Source organism: Sus scrofa, chromosome 1 (assembly GCF_054392235.1).
Source record: "Sus scrofa isolate SSC_HxYL_T2T_F1_AM1 chromosome 1, Sscrofa_HxYL_maternal_Yorkshire_Landrace_v2.0, whole genome shotgun sequence".
In the NCBI taxonomy this organism is placed as follows: Eukaryota; Metazoa; Chordata; class Mammalia; order Artiodactyla; family Suidae; genus Sus; species Sus scrofa.
The window spans coordinates 275,639,028-275,655,076 of NC_139383.1; the positions used below are offsets into that span (position 1 = coordinate 275,639,028).

Sequence of the window (16,049 nt, forward strand, 5' to 3'; positions counted from 1 at the left end):
TCCTCAGTCCTTAGGAATGTTGTCTTTAGTGTCTTATAGACTAGTTGGGTATCGTTTCTGGTTGTGTTACCCTCTGCAACATACACATCCTCAGGTCCTCTTTTTGCTTCAGTTTCCTCATCTGTAAATTGTGTGCCTACTTTGTATACTTATCACAGATAATGAGTGAAATGGTATATTCAAAGCACTAACACAGAGTAGGTCTTCAATAAATTGTGACACTTGTTACTAATATTGCTAGAAGCAGTAGTAGATAAAATGGAACCTGAGCTTCCTGATTCAACAACAACAACAACAAACACCCTCATTTCTTTTTATATTTTGGGCAGATCTTTTTTTACTATCTCTTCATCCTCATCTAGAAGATGTGGACATAAACTTACCATATAGAAAAGTTGAAAGTTATCAAAATGCCAGAAACATAAAAGTTTTATTCAGGACCATATAAACTCCAAAATGAGAGTTTCTGCATTTGGTATGCATGGCAAGATGTGCACACCAACAGGCAGTGCCAGCCAGGTTCATGCCATGATCTTTGACATGGTGATAAAATACATCTGGGTCTGATTGACCTTCATCTGCCACAAACCCCTTTGTGAGTTGTAACCTTGAGCAAGGTTTAGCAGTCTTTCTGACCTCAATTTCTGCATCTGCTCAAAGAGAACAATTAGCAGAACAATCATATAATCCAGTATTCCCACTCCTAGGCATGTATTGGGACAAAACTTTCATTTGAAAAGACACATGCACCACTATAGTCATTGCAGCAATATTCACAATAGCCAAGACATGGAAAAAACCTACATGTCCATTGACAGATGAATGGATACAAAAGATATGGCACATAAACACAATGGAATACTACTCAGCCATAAAAAATCACAAAACAATGCCATTTGTAGCAACATGGATGAAACTAGAGATTCTCATAAAAGTGATAGAAAGACACTTCTGCATGATATCACTTATGTGGAATCTAAAACATGGCAAAAATGATCCTATCTAAAAAACAGGAACAGATCACAGACATGGAGTGCAGACTTGTGCTTGCCAGGGGGAAGAGGGGCGAAAGTAGGATAGATGGGGAGTTTGGGGTTGGTAGATGCAAATTATCACATTTAGAATGGGTAAGCAATGAGGTCTGACTGTAGAGCACAGGGAACTATACCCAATCTTTTGGGGTGGAACATGATGGAAAATAGTATGAGAAAAAAAAAGGTATGTATATATGTATGTATGAGTGGGTCACTCTGCTGTGCAGTAGAAATTGAAACAACATTGCAAATCAACTTAACTCTAAAAAATCAGTACATAACTCATGATCTTGTAAGGACTGAAACAGATAAGGATTGTATAGAACTGGAATGACTACCAGTTTCTATCAAATCGTCATTAAATCCTTGCTTTCCCTGATGTTATTGTTTTCTCTCTCTTTTTTTGCTCTTGATGAACTTAACAAAATGATGATGTTTTCTGGGGTAACCAACTTGTCCTCTATGTTTACCTAGGACTGTCCTTCTTTCAAAATGGAATGTCCTACTTCCAGGAAAATTTCTCAGTCCTGAGAAATTTGGACTTTTCCTCAGTCATGGTCTGTGTGTGGGAAGTTAGGCTTTCAAAACTGTAAAGTTATAGAATATCAATCACCAGGTTACAGACACTAAACTTTCAAGTTATAGAATTGTAGTAACTATTGTCACCAGTGTCATCATTGTAAGCTTTGGGTGGCAATGGCTCTAACCTAGTGGTAACCATGACAAAACATCCACTTTGACAGGTGAGACCCAGGTTTGAGTTCTACCTGTATCATCTTGGTCAAAGCGTTTGACCTAACAGAACCCCAGTTGTAAAATGAGTCTAAATAAATCTAGCTCAAATCATTCTGAGACTCCAATTAATAAAGGTGATATTTATGACTGGATCGCTTTGCCGTACAGTAGAAATTGATAGAACAACATAAAACAATTATAATAGAAAAAGACAAACCTAAAAATAAAAAGATGAAAAATAAAAAGTTGCTGAACTCTAAGTGGTTGTGGAGATAGTTGCTCTCCTTGGGTGGTGGCTTAGAAGGAATCTGAAAGCCCCTCAGGATTGAGTGGGCTGTGAGTGAATTGTCCAGGCACAGTGCACAGGTCCTGAACACTATTATTGCAGTTGCCATATCTCAGCCCCTGCAAGGGAATTGAAGACCATTGATCAGCATTGACTTCAGATTGGGTTCTCAGAAAGTTCATGAATATTCAATCATGGTCCTCCTTATGGTGGTTAAGAGAGCCAGGGTGTATTTTTCTGAGTAAGGAAGGGGCAAGAAAGGAGAAAGACATAGGGGTAGAGATGTGTGTGTATGTGTGTGTGTGTGTGGTTGGATGTGTGTATGTATTGGTGTGTTGACCAGTGCCTCCTGTCTCTATGACTCAGGTCTTACCTGGAAATTCTGACCATCCTCAGATCTTGTCAAAATCACAAGGTGTTGGGTCTGCCTCACATGTTTGGTTTGCCTACCCTTCTTCTCAGTAAGACTCGCTAGCATCTCAGTTTTCTTGCTTCTCTCTAACAGCAGCACAGACCAAAGACCCAGGGCTTGAGCAGTCAATTCAGGAACAGGAACCAGGAGGAGCTGTGGGTTTTTCACATGGCATGTCTCCTGGGACCCAGCCCCTGATCTCCTAGCTACAGATGAGTCAGGGCAAATGTCCAACCCCTCAGCTGTCCCCTCTGGCCCTGGAGTTTTGAACCTCATTGGGATCAGAGTGACCAAGTCTGGGAATCCTGACAGCACTGCTCTTGGTGACACTCCCATGGGCATGGGTGTGGGTGGGCTCCATCTCCGTGAACCCCAACCTGCTGTGGAATTCACACACTAATCAGACCCAGAGCCTCATAAAGGAAAACCAGCAAATAAATAACAATCAATGAGTTGAACAGATTTGATAAAGTGTGAGAGATACAACAATCATCTTCAAATTCCTACAGTTCAATACATAGAAAAAGTGAATAGGTTTGATCCCCATGATTCCAGAGGGTAGAGATAAAAAAAAAATCTGGCTAAGAAATAGGGGTACGGCTTCATGCAAGATTATTTTATACCCTATATTTTTAATTGTGAATTTTATATATATATATATATATATATATCAGAGTATAAAATATCTAGGAATGGTTTTCTTATAGTTTTGCTACTCACCTAGCACCAAGTATGCACATATGAATAAATCAGGTATTGTTTGTATTTCCTTATTTGTCTTTGACATGAAAGGAATCATTTTTCTTCTTTCCATCAATGTTGTATTTTGGGGAACATTCATTTGTATTAGTTACTTGTACCTACAGGTCATTCTTTCTCATTGCTGTCTAGTGAAGGGTCACTGTTGTACTTCATACCTTAAGGGCTATTCATTTTGGAATTCAGAATGCCTTCGATTTTAGGAAAGAAATCCTGTACATGTATCATTATTTCTGTGATAGCATTGATGGGTTCTATTTTTTCACCTTGTAACCAAACACAGTAATAATTTGGCAAGAAAATGAGGAAATATTCACATCAAGTGAAATAAACACATTTTTGAAAATAGCCACCTGTCACTTCAGGTCAGTTTTGGCTACCAAATGAGTTTGCTAAAACTCTATAAAATACTTTTCATTGATTTTTGAATTTTGGAGACTGCAGTTAAGGGAGTATTACTTAAATTCCATTTTGGATTTTACCCTAATGCAGTCATCCATTCTAATGTTGATGGTTGTGTGAGTTCCATTTGCCATCCCCCCACCCCCTGCCCTAGTTGTTTATTATCTCAGGGAGAATTCCTCCTATTCTCATTAAAAAATGAAAAACTGACATTTTGAGTAAATGTGACCTGGTCTTCTCCACTGTTTATTTTTCTTAGGAAAAAATTTCTATGCATGAATTGGAGAATCTTCTATTTTTATTTATTTTATAATGTCAAGTTTTGGGGTTTTCCTGGGGGGGCATACACACAGCATGAGTAGTTTCCCAGGCTAGGGACTGAACCCATGCCGTAGCAGTGATAACACTGGATCCTTTTCACTTGGTCGCCAGGGAACTCTTGGTGAAACTTTTAGACTACCATCCTCTAAAGAGAGCATCTCCACAATAGCAATCATTTACCATTTCTTTGTTCCATTATTGATGTTTTAGTGATCGCTCAAGCTTTATTATTTCAAAGAAAATGTCTGGAGAACTGGGGTTTATTCCTCCTTTCTTTTCACCAAGTTGTTAGATGGCTTTCATAGGTGAGAGAGTAACACCACAATAAATGAAGTCAAAACATCATTTGATTCCTCTTTGAACTGCTAGACTTATGAACATTCATGAACCTTCTCCTGGTGTACCCGTTCAGGTTTCTCTATGGTTATCTGCCAAGGAATAGAATTGTTTGCAAGGTATTGGTTAATGCTTTAGTTTGGGTCTTCTGAGAAGCAGATGCCAAGGTGGGATTTGGTGTGTAAGAGATGCACTGAGGAGGGGGCAAGAGAAATTGGAGAGTGCCTTCAAATTCTGATGCAGGGACCTGTGGAAGAAAAGAGGGAAGGAAGAAAGAATGGGGTGGGAAGAGTCTCAGTCTACAGCCAGATACCAAGAGAACTTTAAACAGGCCAATGTTTGGGGGAGGTGAACCTGCATCAAAATGGAACCCGCCAGCAGGTTCCTGTAACTCCCTGGAAATAAGCCTGTCTTGGTACCCCTGTCATGATTAATCATTGGCCAGGAGCAGGCTGTGAAAGCATGTTCTTTGTACCATGGACTGAAAAAAAAAAAAAACCTAAAAGTTGAGGTTTATGTTTCATTAAGTGAACATACTGAGGACTTAAGCCCAGGAAGCAGCCTCTCAGACAGCACTGATGGACCTTTCTAAAGAGGTAAGGAAGGAGCCAAAACATGTGAGTTTTTCCCAAAAACCCAAGAATTCGGTACATCAAAAGATTGCTGTAGGTATTCTTGTTGTGGTTCAGAACATTAAGATCTTGAGGTCTCTGTGAGAATGTGGATTGAATCTCTGGCCTTGCTGGGTGGGTTGAGGATCTGGTGTTGCCATAAGCTACAGCATAGGTCTCAGATGGGGCTTGGATCTGGTGTTGCCTTGGCTGTGGTGTAGGCTGGCAGCTGCAGCTCTGATTTGATCTTGGTCCTGGGGTACACCCAGGTGAGGCCATAGAGAAAAAAATTTGCTGATAATTAAAATAAAACCAGGCATTTCTACTTGATGAACTTAGTACTTTTGTATGGTAAGATGCAAGAGTCTTGGATCCTTGTGTTCATACTTTTGATATGCACCTTAACTACCCAGATGTTTTATCCCCATCCAGAATCCCCTCTGGGTGCCCAGCTGCTGTGGGGTTGATGGCTGCAGTATCCTTTGTTTCCTGATAGTGGGAGACTTTCTTCCTCCACAGCACACCCCTGAGATGGACTGGCAGGGGCAGGAGCTGGGAGAGTTAGTTTTGCTCCCACCACAGCAGAGGTGGGTTGTGCATTTTCATGAATGCCACAGTCTAAGCTTTGTGCCACACAGATCCAGTTCTCCCCACACAGGTCTGGTGAGCCCTTCCTCCTTGGAATCTTTTTTTTTTATTTTTTTATTTTCCTTTTTGCTTTTTAGGGCTGTACCTACTGCATATGGAAGTCCCCTAGGGGTTGAATTGGAACTGCAACCACAACCACAGCAATACCAAATCTGAGCTGTATCTGAGACCTACACACCACAGCTCACAGAAACCCTGAATCCTTAGCCCACTGAGAGAAACCACACATCAAACCAACATCCTCATGGATACTAGTTGGATTCAGTTCTTTACTGCTGAGCCATGAAGGGAACTCCCCTCCATGGATTCTTCAGACCTCCTTTCTTCAGGGGAAACTTAGAAGGGGGAGGGTGGAGGAATTAACCTCCTTTGCCATCACTGGTCTGGAAGTTGAAGTTACCTCTCATCCTCTCCCTCCTCCAGTGTCCATCGTAAATTCCTCTCATCCTCAGCTGTCCCCTCAGCAGGTCTTGGGGGGAAACCCGGTGGTGTGGGCCAAACCGTCATTCCCCCGGGGTCTGCAACCTCGATAAGCACAGTTGTCTCAGGCCAGGGTTGTTGCATGTGACCAATTACAGTTACAATAGAGAAGGGAGTGACAAGAGGTGCCCAGGTTTCCTGGAAAACAGTCATCAGAGTCCCCGTGTCCTTCTCCCTGTCCCCATTAAGTGAAAGCAGCTTGGCCTTGATTGTTGCCTTTGGTCTCAGAAAGTGAGTTCTAGAATTGACAAGATACTCTCACTAACTGGTCCTTTCCCATTTTTTTCTGATTTCCTATTGAAAAGCTCAGGTAATCTGCTTCAAGTTATAACATTCCATTCACTATCACAATCATAACTAACCAGGCAAAGACCACTTACTTCAAACAATTAAACTCCTTTAATTTTCACAAATCATACTACTTACTTTAGACAGTTAATCTCCTTTACTTCTCACCAAACTCCAAGGGCTGGCTGCTATATAGCTACTACATGGATGAAAAAAAACTGAGGTTTGCTAAAAATAAGCAGCACAGCCAAGATTTAAATCCCAAACCATTGTTCTCCTTAGTGATTTCTGTACACCATGCCGCCACTATCCACTGGCTCTCCTACTAGAACGTGGAAACTCACTATGTAATTGTAGTTTTTAGCTTGTTGGTGACGCTGATTATCCTTTTGTGCCTTGCTTCATGGCAGAGCCTCAGAAAAAGCTCCTGGTCAGTCAAGATCCATTTAATAGTTTTTTTCCTCCAGCTTAATTGAGATATAATTGACTTAAAGAATTATACATATTTAGGGGGTGGGGAGAGGGAATGGGAGAGACTGAGAGTTTGGGGTCAGTAGATGCAAACTGTTACCTTTAGAATGAATCAACAAAAAGGTCCCACTGTATAGCCCAGGGAACTATATCCATCCTCCTGGGGTAGACCATGGTGGAAAAGAATATTAAAAAGTATATGTATATATATATGTCATGAATATAATATATATATGATGGAGTCACTTTGCTCTACAACAGAAATTTGCACAACGTTATAAATTATGCTTTATAAAAGAATTCTAGGAAGATGGTAGTTATGGCAGCTGGGCTGGGTGGATGATCTGCACTGGCTTTTGGGCTGTGGCTGCTGCTGGCAACTGTGCTTCAAGCAGAGAGAAGAGGTCACCTCCATGGCAGCCCCAGGGAAAGTGGGAAGGATTGAGCTGAGGAAGATGGAACAGTCATCCTGGTTTGAGAACCACTCTTGCAAAGGGTGGGAGAACTGGGCTTCCTCAGAGACTGCTGCAATTGAAATGTACCACAGCTTAATTCCGGTTTTTTGCTTATCCTCCCCACCCTGGGTTTCTAGCAGTTCTTTCTCTCAACTTTAGACTATCTTGAGTACAATCTGTAAGACACATGGTGAAAGAAAAGAGAAACACAAAAGTTTGCAGAGATGAAGATTTTTTTAAAAAGCAGGCAAAAATGCAAGAAACTGATTCCTTATGACAAGCTCCCAGTCTTAGAGGAAAGCCTTCAAGTCTTTGGCCTGGGGTACACTTCCTTTTCACATCTTCCTCTCAATTGTTGGTGGTCTCTGTGAGTCACTCTTAGACAACCTTTTACCTCTGTTCTCTGGCTTTCCTGTGCTGCCACTGAGTCTCCTTCAGTGCTGTCTGTGGTTTTAAACAACATTGTTGCAACAAAAGGGGTTACTCATTACTCTATTAAAAAAAAAAGAATCATACATATTTAAAGTGTACAACATGATTTGATATGCATATACTTAATGAAATCATTATCACAATCCTGTTCATTAACACAACTATTAGCTCACGTGGTTACTTTTTTTCTTGATTTAAAGGCCACACCTGTGGCATATGGAATTTCACAGGCTACAAGTCCAAGCAGAGCTTCAGCTGCTGTCCTACACTACAGCCACAGCAATATGTGATAAGAGAAGTGTCTCCAACCTACACCATACCTCAATGTAATGCCAGAGCGAGGCCAGGAATAGGACCTACATCCTCATGGGTGTGTGTTGGGTTCCTTACCACAGAGCCACGATGGGAAATCCCACATAGTTACCATTTTTGTTTTGTGGTGAAAAAGCTTAGGACTTACTCTTGTAGCATATTTCAAGCACACAATACAGTAATAGTCACCACATTGTCCTTTAGATCCTCAGAGCTTAATCATCTTATGACTGAATGCTTGTATCCATTTGATGGTTCATTTTATTTTAAGCCCTGACCCTTGGCTTTTGTTTTTGTAATGCAAATTCCTGACACAAGCTCTGATTGGCTGAGCAGCCACTGCAAAGATGGCCATTTTGAATAAAGCCTGGCTCCCTCATCTTCCAACTCCCACCCCAATAAAATCAGAGCCTCAGGCTCAGGTGAGCTTCCTCTTCCCCCTCTCATCTCCCACTCTCTTCCTCTCTCTTCACCTCTCTCTACCCTTGACCTCACTGTGGCCCCAGCTATGCCAGGGGCTTTCTAGGACCTGTGAGTAATAACCCTATCTCCCAAAGTTTTCTGACATGTGTTGCTCAAAGTTGTCTCACAATCACCATAAGCACCATTAGGGCTGGTCCAGCCACAATGAGTTATCAGTGGACTACAGCTGGCACAAAACATTCATATAGGAATGCTGTGTATTTTTTTTTTCCTCTTGAGAAAGCATGTTATATTTTTTCATCCAGTCTCCTTAGTTCCTCTGGACAAAATTTTTTCTCCCAATTTTTCTTCACTTGTCTCCTTCACATTTCATAGCCATAGTTTTGTATAGCAGAAGTTTGAAGTGCTGGACAGCATTCCTCATGGAATTTTTGCTTCAGTGAAATTATTTGCAACTTATTGGAAATGAAGGTGGGATGGAGAGAGGAGTAAAGGAAGAAGGAGGCTCAGTGGTATTTTGTTATTATGGACATTGTAGAGGCCTTTCCTGTAGTCACTAGAATTCTTAAGAAACCCAACAACACTGATAAGAGCCTAAGGACAGATTAATTTATAGTGAATTTCAGGAAACCATGTGGGCTTAAAGCAGTGGGGAGATGTATGACAGTATGACTATTTCCAACCCCATTACAGAGCTTGGAATGTTCTTTGGGAAGGGACCATAGATATATTTTCATAAAATTTTGTTGTAATAAATGAAATTCATTGAGGACTTTCTATATACAGGACCCTGTCCCAGATACGTAAAACATAACTAATATATATCTTTGAAAATTTCCTATATCATTTAATGTTCATGATGATGTTATAACAATCAGATAGTTAGGTATAAGCAAAGAAAGGGGGGACACGGGGCCAGGAGGCAGGAGACCACATATCTTGCCAACAGTGGAGGTCATGGGCCAAGAAATGCAGAAGCCTCCATACTGACAGAAAACCACAAATTTTTGGGGGTAATAAGTGTCCTGGAGGCAGACAAAGGTGGGAAATGCACAAATCCTAGCACCTGATTTTAACCTGTTGCTCATTATTCTCTCATTACAGTAAGATGAAACTTGATGATAGAAGTGCCCATCATGGCCTGATGCCACAACACACTTCTTTTCTGTTTTTTTTTTTTTTTTTTTTTTTTTTAGGGCTACACTCACAGCATATGGAAGTTCCCAGGCTAGGGTTGAATCACAGCTACAGCTACTGGACAAGGCCACAGCCACAGCATCATGGGATCCTATCTGAGTCTGGGACCTACACCATGGCTCATGGAAATGCTGGATCCTTAACCCACTGAGGAGGGCCAGGGCTTGAACCCAGATCCTCCTGGATACTATTTGGATTCATTTCTGCTGTGCTATACTGGGAAGTCCCCCATGATACTTCTGATCAAGGCTGAATTAGGACAGAAATCCCTCTTCCCTTGGGAAAGGTGCAGCTGGAATGAAAATCAGGGAATATGACCCCTAAGCCCCTCCTTCCCAATGGATATTCTTCCCCTGCATTATGTTACATGCCCTTCATAACAAGCTTGCCAAATAAATGCAGGATAGCTGCTCACCTGTCTGCCTGCCTCCCTTTGGGGGCATATTTCTTACTTACTTAAATCCTTACTTTACTTTCTCAATTTCCATCTCTTTTCTGAATTCCCTCTGTGACAAGAATGTTTTTGCCAGGAACAAATTTCCTTTTCATATGAAAAGCTGAGGCACCAAGAGGTTAATATACTGTCTATGATCACAGAGTTGGTAAATGGGGTATCTGTGCTTCTGGTCCAAGCAGTATAATTTCAGACCTAGGGAGCTGAAGCTTAGGATAAGTAAACATTCCAAAGTTAGGTAAGTGTAGAAAGGTGGCTGAGTGGGAAGATCCTGAGCTTACCTCCTCTCAAAGGAATGCCAAAATTTCAATTATTTACAGAGCAGCCATTGATTAAGTCACCTGAAGACTAGCAGAAAAGTCTTTCCACAGATAAAGATATAAAGAAGGAACCACAATGGGATGTGTTGGAAGGAAAGAGACATTGTATTGTCAAGACCCACATCCCTGGGTAGTTGAGCCTCTAACTGGAGGATAATCAAAACTGCAGAGCTTCTGCCCAAGAATCAAGTTTTCTGAGTCCTACATTGAGCTCCCAGCACAGGCATCTGCACCAGCAAGGTGAATCCTCAAAGCATCAAGCTTTGAAGGCAAATGAGACTTGCATATGGGAGAACTGGTGGACTTCAGGAAAGAGTGACTTTGTTCTTAAAGGGTGCATGCCAAGTCTCACATACCCCATGTGCCAGCAGAGCGACAATCATTTCAAAGGAGCCCATGTGAGACCCACCTGCTAATGTCAGAGTGCCTCCTGAAGAGGCAGGGGGTAACTGGGATTCCCTCTGTGGACATTGATGTAATGGTACCCATTTGGGGGAGCTCATCATATCCTGATAAAACTTGTGCCGGCAAGTAAATTTGGAGTCCTCCGTCTAGCTTATTAAGGCTGGGGGCTTACCTGCCCACCAGAGGGTCGACACCAGACTCAGGTCCCCTTAGTAGGTCAGTACTTGCACCATTTCCCCCAGGGCTCACAGCCAGGGGCCCACGGACCTAGCCCTGCCTACCAGTGGGCCAGCATCCACTCTTGAGGCAGGGTCTGGTAGCCAGCTAGGTCTGGGGCTGGCTTGCTAACCAGAATCAACCCCAATAGCCAGCCCCACTCTGGCAGAAGGGCCCATGCAACCCACATAAGAGGCACTCCTAGAGCATATAGCTCTGGTGGAGGGCATTGTACTACTGGCCCCATCAGACATCTCTGCATAAGGCCACTTCTCCAAGATGAGGAAATATCACTGACCTCCTTAATACATAGAAGTTAACACAGAGAACTAGGCCAACAGAGGAGACAGAGGAATATGTTTCAGCTGAAAGAACAAGACAAAGACCCAGAAGAAGAACTAAGAAAATTGAGACAAGAAATCCATTGGAGTTCAAGGCAATGATTATAAAGGTGCTCAACAAACTGGGGAGAAGAATGGATGAAGAGAGTGAGAAGTTTAACAAAGAGTGAGAAAATATAAAGAAGAACCAAACAACATTGAAGACTAATGAATTTAATAATGCACTACAGGGAATCAACAGTAGATTAGAGGACACAAGGAATGGGTCAGCAAACTGGAAGTCAACATAGTGGAAACCAGTGAAGCTAGACAGACAAAATTAAAAAATAAGAATTTTAAAAAATAAGGGCAGTTTGGGAATTTCTAGGATAACATCCAGCATAGTAACATTCACATTATATGGGTCTGCAAAGGAGAAGAGAAAGAAAAAGGCACAAAATTTATCTGATGAGATAACAGCTGAAAACGTCCCTAACCTTGGAAAAGAAACAGACATCCAGGTCCAGGCAGCACAGAAAGTTCCAAACAGGAAAAACCCAAAATCCCTCATCTCAGTATATATCATAATTAAAATGGCAACAATTAGAGAATCCCTCAAAGATCCCAAATGGCCAGAGAAAAACTAAGAGAAAGAGAAAAGCTGGGTATTAAGTTCCCCGACTTCAGACTATACTACAAAGCTGCATTAATGAAAACAGCATGATACTAGCACAAAAATAGACACATAGATGAATTGAACTGAATAAAAAACCAAGACATAAACCCACACACTTTGGTCAATTCATTTATGATGCATAAGGCAAGGATATATATCACAGCAAAGACCAAAAGTGTTCTCTTCAATAAGTGGTGTTGGAGAAATCAGATAGCTACATTTCAAAAAATGAGATTAGAATATTAACTTACACCATATACAAAAATAAGCTCAAAATGGATTAATGACCTAAACATAAGACCTGAAACCATAAAATTCCTAGAAGTGAACATAGGCAGAGTGCTCCTTGACATAAATTGTAGCAATATATTTTTAGCTATCTCTCCTGAAGCAAAATAAATGAAATGAAAATAAACAAGTGGGACCACGTTAAACTTATTATCATTTACACAGTAAAGGGAATTATTAACATAATGAAAACTTATGGACTGGGAGAAAATATTTGTAAATGATATGAGCAATAAAAGGTTAATATCCAAACTATATCAATAACTCATACAATTCAACATCAGAAAAGACAACTTGATTTAAAAATGGATGGAAGACCTCCATAGACATTTCTTAAAGAAGACATACAGATGGCCAACAGGCACATGAAAAGATGCTCAACATCATTACTCATCAGGGAAATGAAGATCAAAAGTGCAATGAGATATCACCTCCCACCTGTCAGAATGGCTATCATCACAAAGACCACAAATAGGAGTTCCCATCCATCCATTGTGGCTCAGTGGTAACAAAACCTTCTAGTATCCATGAGGATGCAGGTTTGTTCCCTGGCCTTGCTCAGTGGGTTAGGGATTCAGCGTTGGCATGAGTTGTGGTGTGGGCTGCAGATGTGGCTCAGATCACACATGGTTGTGGCATGTGCCAGCAGCTATCGCTCTGATTTAACCCCTAGCCTGGGACCTTCCATATGCCACAGGTGCAGCCCTAAAAAGCAAAAGCAAAAAAAAAGGCTACAATTAATATTTATGGATGACGACTTGGAGAAAAAAGAGCCCTTTTACACTGCTGGTGATAATGTAAATTGGAATAGCTACTATGGAAAAAAGTATGGATGTTTCTCAAAAAATCTAGTTTTACACATGATCTAGCAATTCTATTTCTGAATATTTTTTGGAGGAAAACAAAAATGCTAATTTGAAAAGATATATGCACCTTTTACTTTTACATTAATTGCAGCATTATTTACAATAGCCAAGATATGGAAACAACCCAAGTGTCTATTGATAGATGAATAGATAAGGAAAACATGGTGTATATATGTAATGGAATACTAATCAGCCATAAAAAGGAATGAAGTCTGCTATTTGTGACTACATGGATGGACCTAGAGGGCATTATGCTAAGCTCAGAGAGAGAAAGAAACGTACTACATGTTTTCACTTATATGTGGAATAAAAAACAAAATAAGAAAACAAACATAACAAAACAAAACCAGACTCATAGATACAAAGAGCAAACAGGTAGTTTCCAGAGCGTGGGAATGAGTGAAAAAGTTGAGGGAGATGAAGGGGTATAATCTTCCAGTTAGAAAATGAATAAAAAACAAGGGCAAGATGTACATCATGGGGAATATGGTCAAAACTATTGTAATAACTTTGTATGGAGACAAATGGTCATTGGACTTGATCCATTTGTAATGCATAAAAATATCCAATTAATATTTTGTAGAACTGAAAGTAACATAATTCTGTAAGTCAATCTACTTCAGTAAAAAAAGAGCACATCAAAAACCCCACAGAGTTACAAAGGGGTAGATTTGGAATATTTCCATTTGACGATCATAAATTTGGGGTGAGGTCATTTATTGTATCTATGGTGCAGATGAGAAAAGTGAGGCTTAGGTTGAGTGACTTGATCACAGTCACACAAGTTGTGAGATTGAGTTATAAATTATTGTTGTTTCACCCAGATATTTAGGATACTTTTACTATGCAGGTACAGCAGCCTCCTGTGACCCAGTTGTGAAGAGCTTTGGAGAAGTCATGAGCTGTTCTAAAAGTCACAAGAGAATCCCCTTGTCATACCCAAGGGCTTGGTACCTAAGATTAATAACTCCTGTGATGGGAACAGTAACATTTTGAGGCTTTGTGTAAGCTGACCCACATAAAGAACATTTAAAAAACATTACTAGAGAAGTTTTTCCATGCTCTTCATCAGGAAAACTACTGCACAACACTGGTCATGGAAGTGACACACATGAGCCAGAGACTGCAAAGGAAAAAGAAAGAAACTGTATAATACAGTAAGAGAGCAATAACTGTGTCTCATTTTATTTATTTTTACCAAAAAGTACAATAATTTTATATTGCAGTTGACTTTTCTTCCTTACTGAGCTGTATTTAATTTTTTTGACCATGCCCTCAGCATGTGGAAATTCCTGGGCCAAGGATATGACCAGGGCCACAGCAGAGACTCCAGCTACAGCAGGCACAATGCTGGAACCTTGACCCACTGAGCCACCAGGGAACTGCTGTAACTAATTTTGAAGACAGCGGCCCTGATTGATTTATGTAATTGAATACAGTTCCTATTACCTAGCATATGTCTCATGAGTCCTTATCAAGTGAGTGAATGCCGAGATGTACCATACAGGGGTTCTACTATTCCATCTTCCTCATCAGCTTGTGCAAGGCCTGCTTCATATCCTTATTCCTAAGGCTGTAGATAAAAGGGTTCAGCATGGGGGTAACTACTGTATAGATAACAGTGACCACACGATCTTTTGTCACTGAGTAGGTGGACGAAGGGCGGATATACACAGATATTATGGTTCCATAAAATAGTGCAACCACTGTGAGGTGGGATCCACAGGTGGAAAAGACCTTGAACCTGCCTCTCCTGGAAGGAACCTGCAGAACAGCATGGGCAATGTATGCATAAGAGATAGTGATGAGGAGGAAGGGGCTCATGATCACAAAGGAGCCCTCTGTGAAGGCCAAGAGCTCATTGACAGAGGTGTCAGAGCAGGAGAGCATCAGCAGTGGCTGGACATCACAGAAGAAGTGGTGGATGATGTTGGGCCCACAGAAGGAGAGGCGGGCCATGAGGATGGTGTGGGTGAGCGAGTGGAGGTGGGACACCAGCCAGGATGTGATCACAAGCAGGAGACAGCGCCTGGGGTTCATGGTTGTGGTGTAATGCAGGGGGTTGCAGATGGCCACATAGCGGTCAATGGCCATGACAGCCAGGAGGAAGCTGTCAGTGATCCCAAAGGCCACAAAGAAATACATCTGGGCAAGGCACTGGGCAAAGAGGATGGTCTTTCTCTGAGTCAGCATGTTCACCAGCATTCGTGGCACAATGACAGTGGTAAAGCAGATGTCCACCAGGGAAAGGTTGGAGAGGAAGAAGTACATGGGGGTGTGGAGGCGAGCATCCCCCCGGATGGCTGCAATGATGACTGAGTTGCCAGCCACATTGACCAGGTACATGGCCAGGAAGCTTGCAAAGAGCCATTGCTGGTTTTGGGGGTCACTGGTAAGTCCCAGAAGGAGGAATTCAGGCATATGGCTCAGGTTTCCCCTCATCATTGGTTTCCTGCAAGTAAAAAATATGAAAGAATATTAGATATGTTTTGTGGCTTGGGGTCTTCAGTCTGGTGGAGGGGATATGGCATAACTTCTTGCAGCTTGTGCATTACATAAGGGCAGTCATTCATGTAGACTGTACCAAGGAGTCTGTGATATAACTTCATACAACTGGCCTTGAAATGCTTTGATTTCAATGCCAAACTGCATCTGACTAGTTTTGTTAACTTGCACAAGATACTTCAATTCTTGTTCTTTATCCAAAAGACAAAACTCGTCATACCCACATTCTTTGGGTAAATGGTAAAGGTCCTAGAGATGTCTTCAGAAAATAACTATTTGGTTTGATTTCCCAAGTTGTATCTAAGATATCCTTTTGCTCTATATGTCCTGTTACTAATTGTCCTGCTACTCTTTAGATGATTCTGGCCAAGATTTGTCTCCTTCTGATTCCACTATG

General features: G+C 41.3%; 3 protein-coding genes across 7 annotated transcripts in view; 2 read left to right on the top strand and 1 right to left on the bottom strand.

The window, feature by feature from the left end:
- Positions 1–16,049, top strand: part of LOC110258960 (olfactory receptor 1J4-like) — a 141,228-nt gene that overhangs the window by 30,454 nt on the left and 94,725 nt on the right. The window lies entirely within an intron of this gene.
- LOC100620597 (olfactory receptor 1J4-like) overlaps positions 4,811–16,049 on the top strand; it is an 82,191-nt gene continuing 70,952 nt past the window's right edge. The window contains exon 1 of one of the 2 annotated variants that reach the window (XM_084995035.1): positions 4,811–4,881. The gene's annotated coding sequence lies outside the window, so the exon portion shown is untranslated. Of the gene's footprint in view, positions 4,903–16,049 lie in introns of both variants that reach the window. The other variant, XM_084995045.1, reaches the window with a different exon arrangement.
- LOC110258964 (olfactory receptor 1L6-like) overlaps positions 12,109–16,049 on the bottom strand; it is a 184,725-nt gene continuing 180,784 nt past the window's right edge. For 3 of the 4 annotated variants that reach the window (XM_084995070.1, XM_084995067.1, XM_084995068.1), the window contains one exon: positions 12,109–15,599. In XM_084995070.1, the coding sequence (XP_084851196.1) occupies positions 14,663–15,592 (930 nt within the window). In that variant the 5' untranslated portion in view covers positions 15,593–15,599 and the 3' untranslated portion in view covers positions 12,109–14,662. The remainder of the gene's footprint in view (positions 15,600–16,049) is intronic. The other variant, XM_021082250.2, reaches the window with a different exon arrangement.